At 39.2% G+C, this 16,062-nt stretch overlaps 1 protein-coding gene across 1 annotated transcript in view; it reads right to left on the bottom strand.

Annotated features, from left to right (window-relative positions):
• The window catches only part of Orc6 (Origin recognition complex subunit 6), a 37,667-nt gene extending 26,779 nt beyond the window's left edge, over positions 1-10,888 (bottom strand). Inside the window, exons 1-2 of the mRNA XM_068376640.1 lie at positions 10,620-10,888; positions 1,787-1,913 (exon numbers count right to left, since the gene is read on the bottom strand). Coding sequence (XP_068232741.1) covers positions 1,787-1,913; positions 10,620-10,684 — 192 coding nt within the window. The 5' untranslated portion in view covers positions 10,685-10,888. The remainder of the gene's footprint in view (positions 1-1,786; positions 1,914-10,619) is intronic.
• Positions 10,889-16,062: the final 5,174 nt, after the last annotated feature.

Genomic DNA, 16,062 nt, shown 5'->3' with positions numbered 1-16,062 from the left:
ACAGAGACGTCTGTCACAGTCCGAGCCAAAAGTGAAAAGTGAGTATTCACCTGTGTGTGAGGGGGAGGAGGGGTAGCTAGCTACCACTCCCCTACCCCCCCCCCCGCTAACTAGCGCGGGGGTAATACACCCTCGTTAAATTCTAATGGCTCGCCAGTTCAGCTACGCTAAAAGTAATACCCTTTGTAAATAGCGTGGTTTGTATTTCGGTTACGGAACAAATCTAATTTAGTGTTCATTATTCTCATGGGAAAATTATGTGTAGTAGTTTATTAAGAAGTTATCATAGGTTTTTGGGCTCAACCACGGATTAATCCTATTTCAATGTATTCTTATGGGAAAATTTGTTTTGACATCTGAACAATTTCTACATCCTAAGTTGGTTCTGGAACGGATTAAATTCGTATGTAGAGGTTCCACTGTATGTCACATTAATATTCCTGTACTCTTGGATCGTTTTCTTGGTCCAGACTGTAGTACTGTAAAACACAATCTAAAAATTGTTGGATTTACACTAACTTTATTTGTTATGTAGGTTTTTCTTTCTTTTCATTTCATTCTTCTGCTATCTGTGAAGCAAAATTTGCAATTTCTTCCTCACTAAAAGTATGATACCCTAGATCATCAGTAACCAACTAAAGCCATTGCACAACATTGTCTTCAGTCACTTCCTTTGCAATATCATGATGCAATACTGCAACATAAACATTAAAATATTTTTTCAATCATTTGCTAGTTACGACAGATATCCGAGTTCATGCATAACTGAGTGTAAATTGCAAAATGCAAATTTTCAAGTGTATCCTCATGTGTCCTCTACTACAAAACAGCCATAAATTAGCTTCATCTGATAATAGTGTTTGCAGCAGTCAATAATGCTCTGGGTTCATATGTTCTATAAATGATGTATTTAGATGAAGAAATAATACACTAATTTTTCCACCTTCTGAACATAGTTCTTCCTTACTAGGATGAACAAGGGCATAGGATAGATATTACAGACTTGACATTTTCTTGTGCAATTCCCTGCACCTGAACTTGACCCTTGAAGATCTCAGGAACAGCATGACAGTGGAACCATGAATGAAAAATATATCTGTTGCACTATGCTGATTCTTGTAATGAGCAAGCAAAGAATCTATATTTTCCATTATCTTGGCTCTGTATACTTCTTGATAAATAAGAATTTCAAATGACTACTGTCAACATTTGCACATGAAACATAAGGCGATATATGCTTGCTTTACATCCTGACATGCTACCTTCTAAATATGTTTCTCATAACACCATTTGTTACATTTTGTACACAATACAGTTTACCACGATGTTTCTCTCATGATAACAACGAGGCTACTGGCAGTACTTTCTAATTTGCTTCCTTTCCATTAACCAAGGCTAAATTTTATGCTTCCTATCTAGTAAATAGTACCTTAATTCTACTTGTATCTATGAAGGAGAACAAGATTCATGAAATGATCACCAATTCTGACTCTGATTTGAGGACAGAGAGAAAAGTAAAATAAGGCAACATTGAAATGCACTACCATTTTCAGATTTATCCTTTCTATTATAGGTACACAACTTTTTAGTTACCGTACTGTATACTGTACTCTTAAAAATGCTGTTCATGGTCTAAAGTCAAAGAAAATAGACCATAAATAAAACATAATACAAATGCCTCTCTATCCATAGAGACCTTGATATATTGTAGGAAATTATCAGGGCAAACCAATTTACAATTAAAAACATTAGTTAACTGGTTAGAAAGATATAAAAATGATCTCACCTTATCAATTACGGCACCTCCAATTGCAGCTGCAATATCCAAGCAAATAACTGTTTTGGCAGAAATACTAAATGCTGATCCTCTGCAACTTTGTACAGCTAATAATCGTAGCAATTCCTCCGCCTTCCTAAAATACAAGAAATATTTCATACTAATAGGATCTCCATATTGACGACAATACATGGAACGTACCTGTACTCAACTCCGTAACAAGAGGGCAATATATGTTACATACTTGTACTCCATCCCAATAAAACACTAAGATTTAAGACTGCATCATCCAGGGTCAGTTTCAATAAATGGAGGGGGGGGGTAGATCCAAAGCCCTCCCCCGACGATACTACGGATATTTCCTAGGATAGGTTAGGAAGGAACGTTAGATCAATGGTGACGGAGATTGGCACGTTAGGTTGGGGCTACATTGGGGAATATGTCCATGATATACATCCTACACTTTTGAATTCTCTTAATGTAAGAAATTTTGGTAAAATTATAGTTAAGGATGGAACAACACTTTGAAGAGAAATAAAGGTTTTCCTGTAGTAAATAATGTGCTTTCACTGAATTTGACCTCCATTTCAACTGCAAATAAACTGAAAACCTGTAAGACCATCTAAGAATGGTGGATATTTTTAGACATCTAATGGTTATTGCTCCGCCGTGAGCTGGCTTCGCTCGTGGAAAAAGAAAAACCCTCAAGCTCCTAAGTACTGGCAAGCTGTACATGCTGAGCTGCACACGCTAACTCCATTGATTATTATCCCATAGATAATTAAGTTTTTATTTGCAGTGAAAATAAATGTCATTTTCACAGAAAACGTCATATTTTTTAGTCCCATCCAGTCATTAGCGTTTGCCAGTAAGTAGGAGCTTAATTTTTTTTTTTTTTTTTGTGAGCTAAGCGACCGCATGGCAGAGCAAAAACCATTAGATTTTGGTACTATTTCGATAGAGTCCTTAGTGGTTTTATGCTCCTCCTTGAGATCGCTTCGCTCGCGAAAAAAAGAAAATTATCAAGCTCATATGTTAAGACAAGCAGTAATGGCTGGGTGGGATTCTGTTGAAATATTGGTTTCATTGTAGTGTATTACAGGGTGATGTAACCTAGGAAAACAACTACTTTTTCCTATAGAAAAAATTACACTCTTCGAAAATGACACTCGTTCCCGTCGCAAATGAATAGTTTCAGAAATATATATACATCTATATCCTCCGATAATGGGGGACCCCCAGTGGGAACTCGGGGTTTTGGGTGGGGAAAACATACTGGGGAATCGATATATAAACGTAAAACATGCCTTTTCTTCTCTATTCATTACCTTCTTGAAATTATAATAACCGCAGGAAAATAAAAAACAGTATATCTGAATAAACTTTGGAGGCGCCGTTGCAAAGATTGTGTCATGAAAAAATACAGTAACCAGTGCTGCCAACGTCCAATGTAGATCAAATGTTATTTTGTGACCTGTCATACTACTAGGCTAGGTTAGGTGGGTTTGTTAGGTTCTGTGCCCTTTTTGTACTTTTAATATATTGGGTAAAACTTATATGGAGAAATTATTTAAAAATGTTATTTTTATTAATAAAATAAATTTTTGAATATACTTACCCGATAATCATGTAGCTGTCAACTCCGTTGCCCGACAGAATTCTATGGAGGGATACGCCAGCTATCACAATACTAGAAGGGGGTGTATTTACCAGCGCCACCTGTGGCCAGGTACTCAAGTACTTCTTGTTGACACCTCCTCAATTATTCCTCGGTCCACTGGTTCTCTATGGGGAGGAAGGGAGGGTCGATTAAATCATGATTATCGGGTAAGTATATTCAAAAATTTATTTTATTAATAAAAATAACATTTTTCAATATTAAACTTACCCGATAATCATGTAGCTGATTCACACCCAGGGGGGGGGGTGAAAAACCAGTGTACAAGACTAAAGGATAGCTAAGTATCCCGTATTTCATATAATCAGTTATCCACAATAACAATGAAATAATAAGTACCTGGTAAGGAAGTCGACTTGAACCGTTACTCTGCCTTTAATAAGATCGTCTTCCTTACTGAGCGCAGCGTTCCTCTTGGGAGGCTGAATCAACTCAAAGGTGCTAAAGTATACAGGGCTGCAACCCATACTAAAGGACCTCATCACAACCTTTAACCTCGGCGCTTCTCAAGAAAGAATTGACCACCCGCCAAATCAACAAGGATGTGGAAGGCTTCTTAGCCGACCGTACAACCCATAAAAAGTATTCAAGAGAAAGGTTAAAAGGTTATGGGATTATGGGAATGTAGTGGCTGAGCCCTCGCCTACTACTGCATTCGTTGCTACTAATGGTCCCAGGGTGTAGCAGTACTCGTAAAGAGACTGGACATCTTTGAGATAGAATGATGCGAACACTGACTGCTTCTCCAATAGGTTGCATCCATAACACTCTGCAGAGAATGGTTCTGTTTGAAGGTCACTGAAGTAGCCACAGCTCCCACTTCATGTGTCCTTACCTTCAGCAAAGCAAGGTCTTCTTCCTTCAGATGAGAATGTGTTTCTCTAATCAGAAGCCTGAATAGTAAGAAACTGAGTTCTTAGAACTTGGAAAAGAAGGTTTCTTGATAGCACACTATAAGGCTTCTGATTGTCCTTGTAAAGGTTAAGACCTTTTTAGATAGTACCTAAGAGCTCTAACTGGGCAAAGTACTCTCTTCAGATCATTCCCCACCAAGTTGGACAGGCTTGGGATCTCGAACGACTTAGGCCAAGGACGTGAAGGAAGTTCGTTTAGCAAAAACCGAGCTGCAAGGAACATGTAGCCGTTTCAGATGTGAAAACAATGATCCTGCTGAAGGCGTGGATCTCACTTACTCTTTTAGCTGTTGTCAAGTACACGAGGAAAAGAGTTTTTAATGTGAGGTCCTAAAAAGAGGCTGATTAGAGAGGTTCAAATCTTGATGACATAAGGAACCTTAGGACCACGTCTAGATTCCAGCCTGGAGTGGACAACCGACGTTCCTTTGAGGTCTCAAAAGACCTAGGGAGGTCCTGTAGATCTTTGTTGGTGGAAAGATCCAAGCCTCTGTGGCGGAAAACCGCTGCCAACATACTTCTGTAACCCTTGATCGTAGGAGCTGAAAGGGATCTTACTTTCCTTAGATATAACAGGAAGTCAGCAATCTGGGTTACAGTGGTACTGGTTGAGGAAACTGCAGTGGTCTTGTACCAGCTACGGAAGACTTCCCCTTGAGACTGATAGATTCTGAGAGTGGATGTTCTCCTTGCTTTGGCAATCGCTCTGGCTGCCTCCTTCGAAAAGCCCCTAGCTCTTGAGAGTCTTTCGAAAGTCTGAAGGCAGTCAGACGAAGAGCGTGGAGGATTGGGTGTACCTTCTTTACGTGAGGTAGACTTAGAAGGTTCACTCCTAGAGGAAGAGTCCTGGGAATGTCGACCAGCCATTGCAGTACCTCTAAGAACCATTCTCTCGCGGACCAGAGCGGAGCCAACCAACGTCAGCCGTGTCCCTTTGTGAGAGGAGAACTTCTGAAGTACCCTGTTGACAATCTTGAACGGCGGGAATGCATACAGGTCGAGATGGAACCAATCCAGCAGAAAAGCATCCACGTGAACTGCTGCTGGGTCTGGAATCGGAGAACAATACAACAGGAGTCTCTAGGTTATCGAGGTAGTGAACAGATCTATGGTTGGCTGACCCCACAGGGCCCAAAGTCTGTTGCAAACATTCTTGAGAAGGGTCCACTCTGTGGGGATGACCTGACCCTTCCGTCTGAGGTGATCTGCCATGACATTCATACCGCCTTGAATGAACCTCGTTACCAGTTAGCTTTCGATCTTAAGACCAGATGAGTAGGTCCCTTGCGATCTAGAACAACTTCCACGAAAGAGTCCCTCCCTGCTTGAAGATGTAAGCCAGGGCTGTGGTGTTGTCAGAGTCCACCTCCACCACTTTGTTAAGCTGGAGGGACTTGAAGTTTATCAAGGCCAGAATAACCGCCAACAACTTCTTGCAAATGATGTGAAGTGTCCTTTGCTCCTGATTCCATGTTCCCGAGCATTCTTGTCCGTCCAAAGTCGCACCCCAGCCCGTGTCTGATGCGTCCGAGAGGAGACGGCGGTCGTGTTTCTGAACAGCCAAAGGTAGACTTCCTTGAGAAGAAAGCTGTTCTTACACCACGCGAGAGAAGACCTCCTCTCTTCGGAAACAGGAACTGAGACCGTCTCTAGCGTCATGTCCTTTATCCAGTGAGCAGCTAGATGATACTGAAGGGGGGGGAGGTGGAGTCTCCCTAACACGATGAACAGGGCCAGCGATGAAAGTGTCCCTGTTAGACTCATCCACTACCTGACTGAGCATCGGTTCCTTCTCAGCATGCTCTGGATGCATTTTAGGGCTTGGAAGATCCTTGGGGCTGACGGAAAAGTCCGAAAAGCTCGACTCTGAAGATCCATACCCAAGGAGACAATGGTCTGGGATGGAACGAGCTGAGACTCCTCAAAATTGACCAGGAGGCCCAGTTCCTTGGTCAGATCCATAGTCCATTTGAAAATCTCCAGACAGCGACGACTTGTGGGAGCTCTTAAAAGCCAGTCGTCTGATGGAGCCGGACACAAGATCATGATACTGCTGCACAGTCTGTGAACTGTCAATCATGGGCAAGCGAGGAAGTACAGTGACAACCCGAATCTGTCTAGACTGTCTGGGTCGTACAGACAACTCCTTATCGGGTTGCTGAGGTTGCCGCACTGCGTCACAACAAGTCACTTCTGTTGGTTGTTGAACGTCTTCCCCGTGACACATTGACTCCGTAAACAAAAAATCCTCTAACAAGGACTAAGCTTGGACTGCATGTCATGCAACACAGCTCAAGGTCTATGGGAGCAGGTGTGGTAACAGACGGGATTAGCGACTGAAGTGGAACCATTACCTTCCCTGGAAGCATGTTATGCTTAAATAAAAGTCCATAAGAGGTTATGCAGCTAAAGGCTCCCTCCAAATGACAGAGTCCTCAAAGGAATATCAGAAGGAGGGAGAAAAGAACTTTCTCATCTACAGGGACCATATCCTAGAAAAGCAAAGTTCTCTCAGTGAGGGTTCACTGGTGCAAAAGCAGCAGACTAGAAGGCAACGTTATGAAACTGCTTGACAGTCTAGTGAGTTGGCAACAACCAAAGATGTGTGACTGAGAAGCATGCGGTAAGGTATGCAGAGCATGTTGTATGCAGAGTATGCTGTATGCAGAGCATGCTGTATGAAGAGCATGTTGTATGCAGAGCATGCTGAATGCAGAGCATGCTGAATGCAGAGCATGTTGTATGCAGAGCATGCTGAATGCAGAGCATGCTGTATGCAGAGCATGTTGTATGCAGAGCATGCTGTATGCAGAGCATGCTGTATGCAGAGCATGTAGTAAGCAGAGCCTGCTGTAAGCAGAGCCTGCTGTAAGGAAGGCAGAGCGTGTGCATGGCGTTTAACATTTCTCAGAAATTCCATGACCAGTGCTAGAGTGCTTTATGCATGCTTGCATGGGGTTTTAATATCAACCTAATATTTACCTTACATTCATAACTCATGATTCAGATTTTTGCCATATTTGCGATCTTGTTAAAAATATATTGCAAGGAATACAAATATATTTTTATAAGTAATACAAATAACCTCCATTATCATATGGTTTGAAAATGGAGGTAAGGTATGCTGAACAGCAGAGTCAGAACAAGCTGGAACTACAATAGTTGTGGTTTCCTCTTCAAGACTCTGTTGAGGGAACACCTGAGGCTCAGTCTGCAAAGGCTGAATAAAAGACAAGCAGAAGGAAGGCGCATGGGTGGAGGAGGCTGACTCCTAGCATGAGTGGTTGAACCCAAGGGTTGCGCTTGCTGAGCGGTTGGAGGAAGCGGAGTAGCAAGTTCCAGTTCCTGTGGTGTGAGCGGAGCGCGATGAGGAAGAGGCTGCGCAGAACAAGGTAAATGTCTCGCAAGCTGAGGCTCCTGAGGCGCAAGGCTAAGGTGTTGTGGAGCTTGCCTTGTGGAGGGTTGAGCTCGCTGCAGCGAGAGCTGAGGAGACTGACTCATGGACGGGAGAGGTTGTTGTACCTCAACCGATTGTTGCATCACTGGTGGAGCAGCAAGTGGAGGTGGAGGAAGAGAGGTATAATCCTCCTGATCCCATTGTAAAGGTTGCCTTAAGGAAGGCGGGGGCTGAACACCACTGGGAACAGCAAACTCAGCACGTGGCTCAACATCGTACGCCTGGCAGGTGGTACTGCGATCAGGCGGAGCGAGCATAGGCGGAGGGAGTGTAGGCGGAGGCGGAGGCGCAACACTCTCAGCCCGACACTCACGCAACAAGTCCGAAAGCTGTGCTTGCATGGACTGTAGTAGAGTCCACAACATCGTACGCCTGGCAGGTGGTACTGCGATCAGGCGGAGCGAGCGTAGGCGGAGGGAGTGTAGGCGGAGGCGGAGGCGCAACACTCTCAGCCCGACACTCACGCATCAAGTCCGAAAGCTGTGCTTGCATGGACTGTAGTAGAGTCCACTTGGGGTCGGCAGAAACTACAGTAGGCTGAGGTAAAGCCTTAACAGTCGAGCTCTGTTGTGGCAGAACCTTACTCCTCTTAGGCGGAGTGCATAACAACTAATGACTGAGGAGAGTCAGAGCTAACCCAAGGACTGCATCCGGGTTGTTGAACTCTAACTTCGTACGTCTGGCATAGGTCTGGACTTAACGTTTAAGAGGTCTTGAGACCTGAGACCAGCGTTTTCTCCCCTAAATTTCTTCTGCAGACGAGCAAAATAAGGGCTCAATCGTCTGCGGGTGGGAGTGACGGTCTCGGTAAGACACGCCCACAACCACCGAGGATACTTCTGTGCGCCGATCAAGGCCTGCTGAACCCTTCTGCCCTTCGACATTGCTTCTCCCCTGGGCTTGGGAGCTTGCAAGAGGTCCCGGACTGGGAGGACGACTGGCGCGCACAGAAGTACCCTCACGCACAACACTGAACTTTGCGCTAATCACTTATCACTTTGATTTTCTGTTTGCACTTATTTCACTGAACTCGAAACTTTAAGTGGTTTGTACCTGAAACACGCAATTCTATCCTTTCTCAAAAGTTAGTAATTGCGAAAACAGAATTACAATGTAACAGAAAAATCTAATGAAAGATAAATAATTCAGTGGCTGGAAAGAGACTAAACACTAGATCACTCTAGAAACGTTTACCTTCTTCCCCTAAAGAGACTAGGGAGAAGAGCAAAAACGATAAACACGTTACTCGTACGCCTGGCAGGCTTGAATAAAACGTTTATCCTCTTTCTCCCTCCGTCTCCATCTCTCTCTCTCTCTCTCTCTCTCTCTCTCTCTCTCTCTCTCTCTCTCTGACTTAGAACCTGAGAGAAGAGCCCAATCATATATATCGTAAAAACATATTATTGTTAAAGGAAAAAACTGAAATATTTCCCAAAATGAAAAGTTCCTTTATTAGGATCAAAACCATTAAGTTAAGAAAGAATGAACAAAACGCTAGACACGGTTACTCTTACTGCAACGTGAAACCGTGAACATTCTATCTCTATCGTAACGATAGAGTGCAAGTTGAACGTTCTGAACGTCAACAACTGCAGAGACAAAACAAAACGTTAGTTCAACTTTGAAAACAGTACGAGACTATCAAAGAAATTCTTTCAAACTCTGTGGCGGAAATAGCATAATATGTTAACAGGTAAAACCGAAATGACGGGCTCAATGTTAATTAACTTCGGTACCAAGAAAAGACCGCCTACTATTAGGAAGGTCGAATATAAACAAATAAAAATTAATTTTAATAAGTTTATAATAAAAGGAAGTTAATCGAAGAGGCCTATAAGAGGCGGAGAGATATAAAATAAATCTATAACTTTTGTTAAGCAAAATTAAGAAAGAGAGTCTATACTCTCTTAGACACCAACACTTCCGTCTAAGGGAAGGGTCGGCCATTGAAAGGTGAACAAGAGTTCATACTCTCTTCGTCACCATAATTAATCAAATTAATTCCAAAAGCTAACTAAGCTAATATAGAAGTTTCCAGTAAAGCGACAGCCGAAATCAAAGAGAAATACTTCACCAAAGTCGTGAAAATACTCCAAGAACATAAGCGTATCCCAGAACGTCTTGCCGGAAGCACGACAGAGGAATAATTGAGGAGGTGTCAACAAGAAGTACTTGAGTACCTGGCCACAGGTGGCGCTGGTAAATACACCCCCTTCTAGTATTGTGATAGCTGGCGTATCCCTCCATAGAATTCTGTCGGGCAACGGAGTTGACAGCTACATGATTATCGGGTAAGTTTAATATTGAAAATTCGTATGGAAATATCTATCATTGGTAATGTTAGTAATGTCAGCATGCCGTTGGTAACTGTGTACCATACGTTAACGTTGGTAGCACTGTGTATTATTGGTAACGTTGCTAATGTTATCGTTCGCAGTACATTCGTAAGAGAAGTGACACCGTGCAACTTAAAGTTAGCCTTTCCGATTGAAATGAACAGCAAATTTGGTTAAATCACGTTATTTACTATAGGAAAACATATATTTTCTGTTCGAAATCTCACCCTGTAATACAATAAAAAATTACCGAAATATTACCCTGAAATTATTGGCTTATTTCTACCCACCAACTAATGTAAACGTCTACTTGAAGACAGCTCACTGCCTAGGTATGCCTCTTCGTCTACGCTAACAGTTGACCCTACAGAAGATGAGCTAATAGGACCTTTAGCTAAAACTGATCTGAAAACGTTGAAAATTTACTGATAGTTAAGTAATAACTATCATATCTCACCTGACAACCTTTTGATCCGAAATTCCAAGTTTCGCCGATAGTGTTCGGAGCATTTGAATATCCATCTTTCCCAACTTTTCTTAGGGTTCAAGAGTAGTAATACTTGTCACATATACTGATTCTGGGTAAATATAAGAACAGTAGAGTCCGAACTGTTTACTATCGTTTTTTTTCTGAGTAATTACGCTACTTGTTTTGGGGAATAAACTGATTTTTCAATAAACTGCTAACCATGAAAATAGCGCGCTAAATAGTTAATAGTAGTAGTAAAGAGGTCGTACCTCTGAGACAGCTCCCTAGCTCGCGAAAGTATCACATCCTCTTTATAATGTCATTCCAAATTATATATATATATATATATATATATATATATATATATATATATATATATATATATATATATATATATATATATATATATATATATATATATATATATATTATATATATATATATATATATATATATATATATATATATATATATATATATATATATATATATATATATATATATATATATATATATATATATATATATATATATATATATATATATATATATATATATATATATATATACATATATATATATATATATATATATATATATATATATATATATATATATATATATATATATATATATAAATTTAGGCGTATACCTCATATACTCTTTAATCACATTTTAACCACACGCGGTTTTTCTTACAGATTTTATCTATATTTGTTTCATATAGAAGACCATTTCTATTACTGCTGGGAGCATGCTTCAAATAAAGTAACATATTTTTCTTGTTCTTTGAGGGACAGGATAAAGTATTTTCCTTCGAGCTTACGATGCTGCACGCTCTAATTATTTCTAGGCATTTTTTAGTTCTCCAAACTTAACAGATCTTGAATATCTTAATGAGCAATTGAGCAAAAATTTTAGTTTTGTAGGACAATGACTTCTGAATATGAGAAGAAAGCTTTATTGATATCCTAAAGTAAGTACTCTGAGTATTGAGTGACTGGAAGATCTGGGAAGATCTGGCGTTACGAATATGTGAAGTTTAGAAAATAAGTGATACAAATCAAATCTTTAAAAAAAAAAAAAAGAAAAAAAAGAAAAAGACAAGCTCCAACAATCCATTTGTTTAACCTTTATCACGTAAGTTGAAACTTATATAATAGAATAAGTTGCATAGAAAATGGATGAAATTACTATTCCAAAGTGGAAAAACATGAACCTAGTTCAGTTGAAATATCTAAGCATTGACTCAACACGAAGACTAAAATATTATTGCGAAAAACTTGCTATACAAATAATACAGGCGGAGAGAGGGTAAACATTACAACTCAATAGCACGAGTTAGATGACATAATGACAACATTTTAAGTGATAAGAATAGAGTGATTTCAATATATACTGTAATATGAAGGAAATAATATCTTGAGAATTTTCCTGAAAATAATGTATAAAATACGTTCGTTTTCACTGTGGTCGACATTTGAAAATGACTTAATTATAACTTTAGTCTGAAACACTAATATAAGACCAAGCAACAAGCCGTCCGAAAGAAGGTGAAGACTTGTTTTCTAAGTGATTTGATAATGTGGATATGACAATAAACACGCAATATGCTGTAGATGAATCAGGAGAACTTATAGTTCTTCATTCCTTTGTACTAGTTTCGTTTCGTAAGTAGACTGACGCAAGGGAAACATTAATCACTATCTCGCTTTAACGCTGCTATTATTTACAAGAAACAAGATTAGTATAATAATCACGATTACTTCATTTTCAATCACGAGTTTCTTACTTTCCCTAATCGCTCCGTGGAATAATAATACAGTAGCTTCCTTCCCGACAACTATAACTTTGTCACAAAGATCATATTTTTTACCCCAGTCGACTAATAATCCATTACTGTGAGAAATAGTCACACGCAGGAGAACAAGGGAGTCTGCCCCGCCCATCTCTACATCCGCTGTTTACGCTTCGGAAAACATGAAGTTGACGCTTAAAGAGAACAGTGAAGAGCTCTATTATCATAGCCGAAGATTGATATGGAGGAGACTTTAATCTGCAGGAGGGTGAAAACATAATAAAATTGGTCTATTTGAAATTGTACCAACCGTGTGTCACACGATCGTACATAGTTCATTTTGTGTATATATTATGCTTGTATCTTCGCTCTTCCCTCGCACTAAAAAGAACCAGAATAAACATGTCTGATTTTCTCATCTGTAACAATGTCTGTTTTTGAACATGAAATTTCTTGTTGCTTTGAGCTTTTGTATATAAAGGAGAGTGTTCTAAAATAATTTTACTCAGTTACAACCTTCTCTCGGCCCGTCACAAGATACACTTTATATGAAGACAAGGAAATTATGCAAGTTTAAAAACTCAAAATGCACACATTCATAAAAGTAGGTTAGGTCTTAAAAACATTATGACCGTTTTCTGAAATTTCTGTTAACTGCATCACTAATTTTAAACAACTTTCCAAGATATTACTCTAATAAGAAGTGAATGCATAGGGTATATTTAATGAGGAAATGGTTCACAGAATGATATATGCATATGGCAAGCTGTAGTTTTCCGAAAACACAGTCTTGTACTGATGAAGTGAGCATTTTGAGGAAGGGATGCAGAGCTGAGGGATGCAAGAATGAATGGAGTTAGTGTTAAGTTTGAGAATGAATAAGAAGTTACTGCTAAGGATATATACAGGATAATAAATAGATTAAAGAACGGAAAAGCACCAGGGGTTGAGAGTATTACATGTGAGATGCTACAATATTATTATTATTATTATTATTATTATTATTATTATTATTATTATTATTATTATTATTATTATTATTATTATTATTATTAGCTAAGCTACAACCCTAGTTGGAAAGGCGGGACGCTATAAGACCAATGGTTCCAACAGGGAAAAATAACCCAGCGAGAAAATTATATAAACAAATTACAAGAGAAGTAATGATAAATTGAAATAAAACACTTTAAGAACAGCAAGTAGCAGTGGATGTGTAACGGAATTGCTGACACGGGTGTGGAAGGTATGTCTGTGCAAGGGAAAGGATCTAAGTATGGAAGAAATGGCTGCTCGTGTTTTAGTGGGAAAGTGAATAAGCATACTACGAGATTTATATGCCAAAGCGTTGTTCAGTGTATTAAATAATAGACATGGTAAAAGACAGATGTCATGATTGATTATGGAAGAACGTTGTGAGGGTTAAACCAGATATAACCCGTGTGGACTAATTTTGTAGCGTGAAAGTAAAGGGGAAAATATTTGGTCATAAATGGTTCTAGAGGCAATGCGGGGAGTGATGAGGATGAAAGGTATAGAAGATAAGTGGCTCAGGGTGCTAAAGGTATTGTGATGAAAGTGAGGCATTTGCTAGAATTTTAAGCTAGAAAGTGATATATCTGATTTATAATTGGATCTAAGATAAAGCTATATGTGTTTTAGGCTGTATCTCCTGGGAGCGAGGAAACCATTTCTTAAGTTCAAGCCTTCTATCGTCAATAATGTACATAATTATGGTGAAAAAAAAAAACTTTTATGAATAAATCCCTGGATTTCTATGCATATTTACCAAATTTTAAGATATTTACTAAATAACTATTTGAATTCTTATGTGTCACTTTATTGCACAAACACAAACAGAAGACTTTATTTTCATGTATATTTGTGTGCTTGTGATACCTGTATGAAACAATGATCCATGTTTCGAAAACAAGTGCTGAATCAAACAGACTTGCATTCGAAACAAATTCACAACGTTTGATGACACTCATATATGATACATTTGGTTTGTGATTGTGTGTACTTAATAACTGTTTGTTGGCATAAAACAGATTATTGAAACCGTCTATTAATGCATGAAAATTGATGTGTTATTCTTATTTTACGCAAGCTTTTAATCACGCCATTAAGAAAGCTCAGTTCCGAGGTTCCGAGAAGGTACAAGAAAGTCTTAGGAAAAGTTCCTTAACGTAACGAACTACGGATGGAAAAAAGAATCAATGAAACATGATAAATAAAAAAAAATCCCATGAATATTCTTTACGATAAAATTACATTTTGAAAATAATTATAGTGTTTATTACATTACTAATTATTCATAAAAGTATTCACAATAGATTAAGACCTTGATTTAGACTAGGCCTTGTGGGTAGTAGATTGGCCAGGACACCAACCGCCCGTTGAGATACTACCACTAGAGAGTTATTGGATCCTTTGACTGACCAGACCGTAATGCATTGGCTCCCTCTCTCTGGTCACGGCTTATTTTTCTTTGCCTATACATACATAGAATAGTCTGGCCTATTCTTTACATATTCTCTTCTTTCCTCATACACCTGAAAACAATGCGATACTAAACACTTCTTCACCCAAGGGGTTAATTACTGAACTGCAATTGTTCAGTGTACTTTCCTCTTGGTAATGGTAGAAGAGACTCTTTAGCTATGGTAAGCAGCTCTTCTAGGAGAAGGAATCTCCTAAATTAAACCATTGTTCTCTAGTCTTGGGTAGTGCCAAAGCCTCTGTACCATGGCCTTCCACTGTCTTGGGTTAGAGTTCTCTTGCTTGAGGGTACACTCGGGCACACTTTTCTATTTTATTATTTTTTTCTTCCTCTTGTTTTTTTTTTCTTTTTTTTTTTTTTTTTTTTTTTTTTTTTGATGGTGTGTTGGGCAGGTCATGGATGCCTGGTGGTTTATCAAGAGGTTGTCTTTTCCTTTTCTGATTCTTTTTCTTCTCAAAACCGTCCTTACTGTCCTCCCTTCAGTTGAAGTGGCTATCCTGGAGGGTATTTAGCCTTGCATGGTGTATTGGCTCCTCTATGTTGACCAGTTTTTGACGACTTTTTACTGGTCTATGGGCTTCATCAATCACTTTATTTATAATTCTGTACATATTGTTTTTGTTATAATTCTTGTTAATCTAGTTTTTAAGTATGATGTCTCTTTTTTTATTTCTATTAATTCTTATGCTGTCTGGAGACATGGAGCGAAATCCGGGACCTGTACGCCCTAGATTTCGTCAATGTCGTCTTCTATATTGCAATATTCGTGGTCTTCATGCAAATATCCAAGACCTTACAGTTGCGTCCAGACAGTATGATATTCTTTTGTGCTCAGAAACTTTGGTTTCTAATATGAGGCACTCATCTGAGCTCCTTATAACTGGTTTTAAGAAGCCAATAATGTTGAAACGTGATGCCATCCCTAGGGCCAGGGGAATGGCGGTGTATATTAGGACTGAATACCCTGCTTCTCATAAGTCCTGCTATCAATGTGGATGTCATGAAATTCAGGTAATAAAAGATTGCGGCAGGCATAACAACTTTTATTTGTGCTCGATCTACCGGAATCCAGACATGGATGATTCTATCTTCGATTGTCTTCTTGGTATGACAATGAAATAATATCCAACAAA

Source organism: Palaemon carinicauda, chromosome 7 (assembly GCF_036898095.1).
Source record: "Palaemon carinicauda isolate YSFRI2023 chromosome 7, ASM3689809v2, whole genome shotgun sequence".
Lineage (NCBI taxonomy): Eukaryota > Metazoa > Arthropoda > Malacostraca > Decapoda > Palaemonidae > Palaemon > Palaemon carinicauda.
Note: the sequence above shows the minus strand (reverse complement) of the source record. Positions and strands in the feature narration are given on the sequence as shown.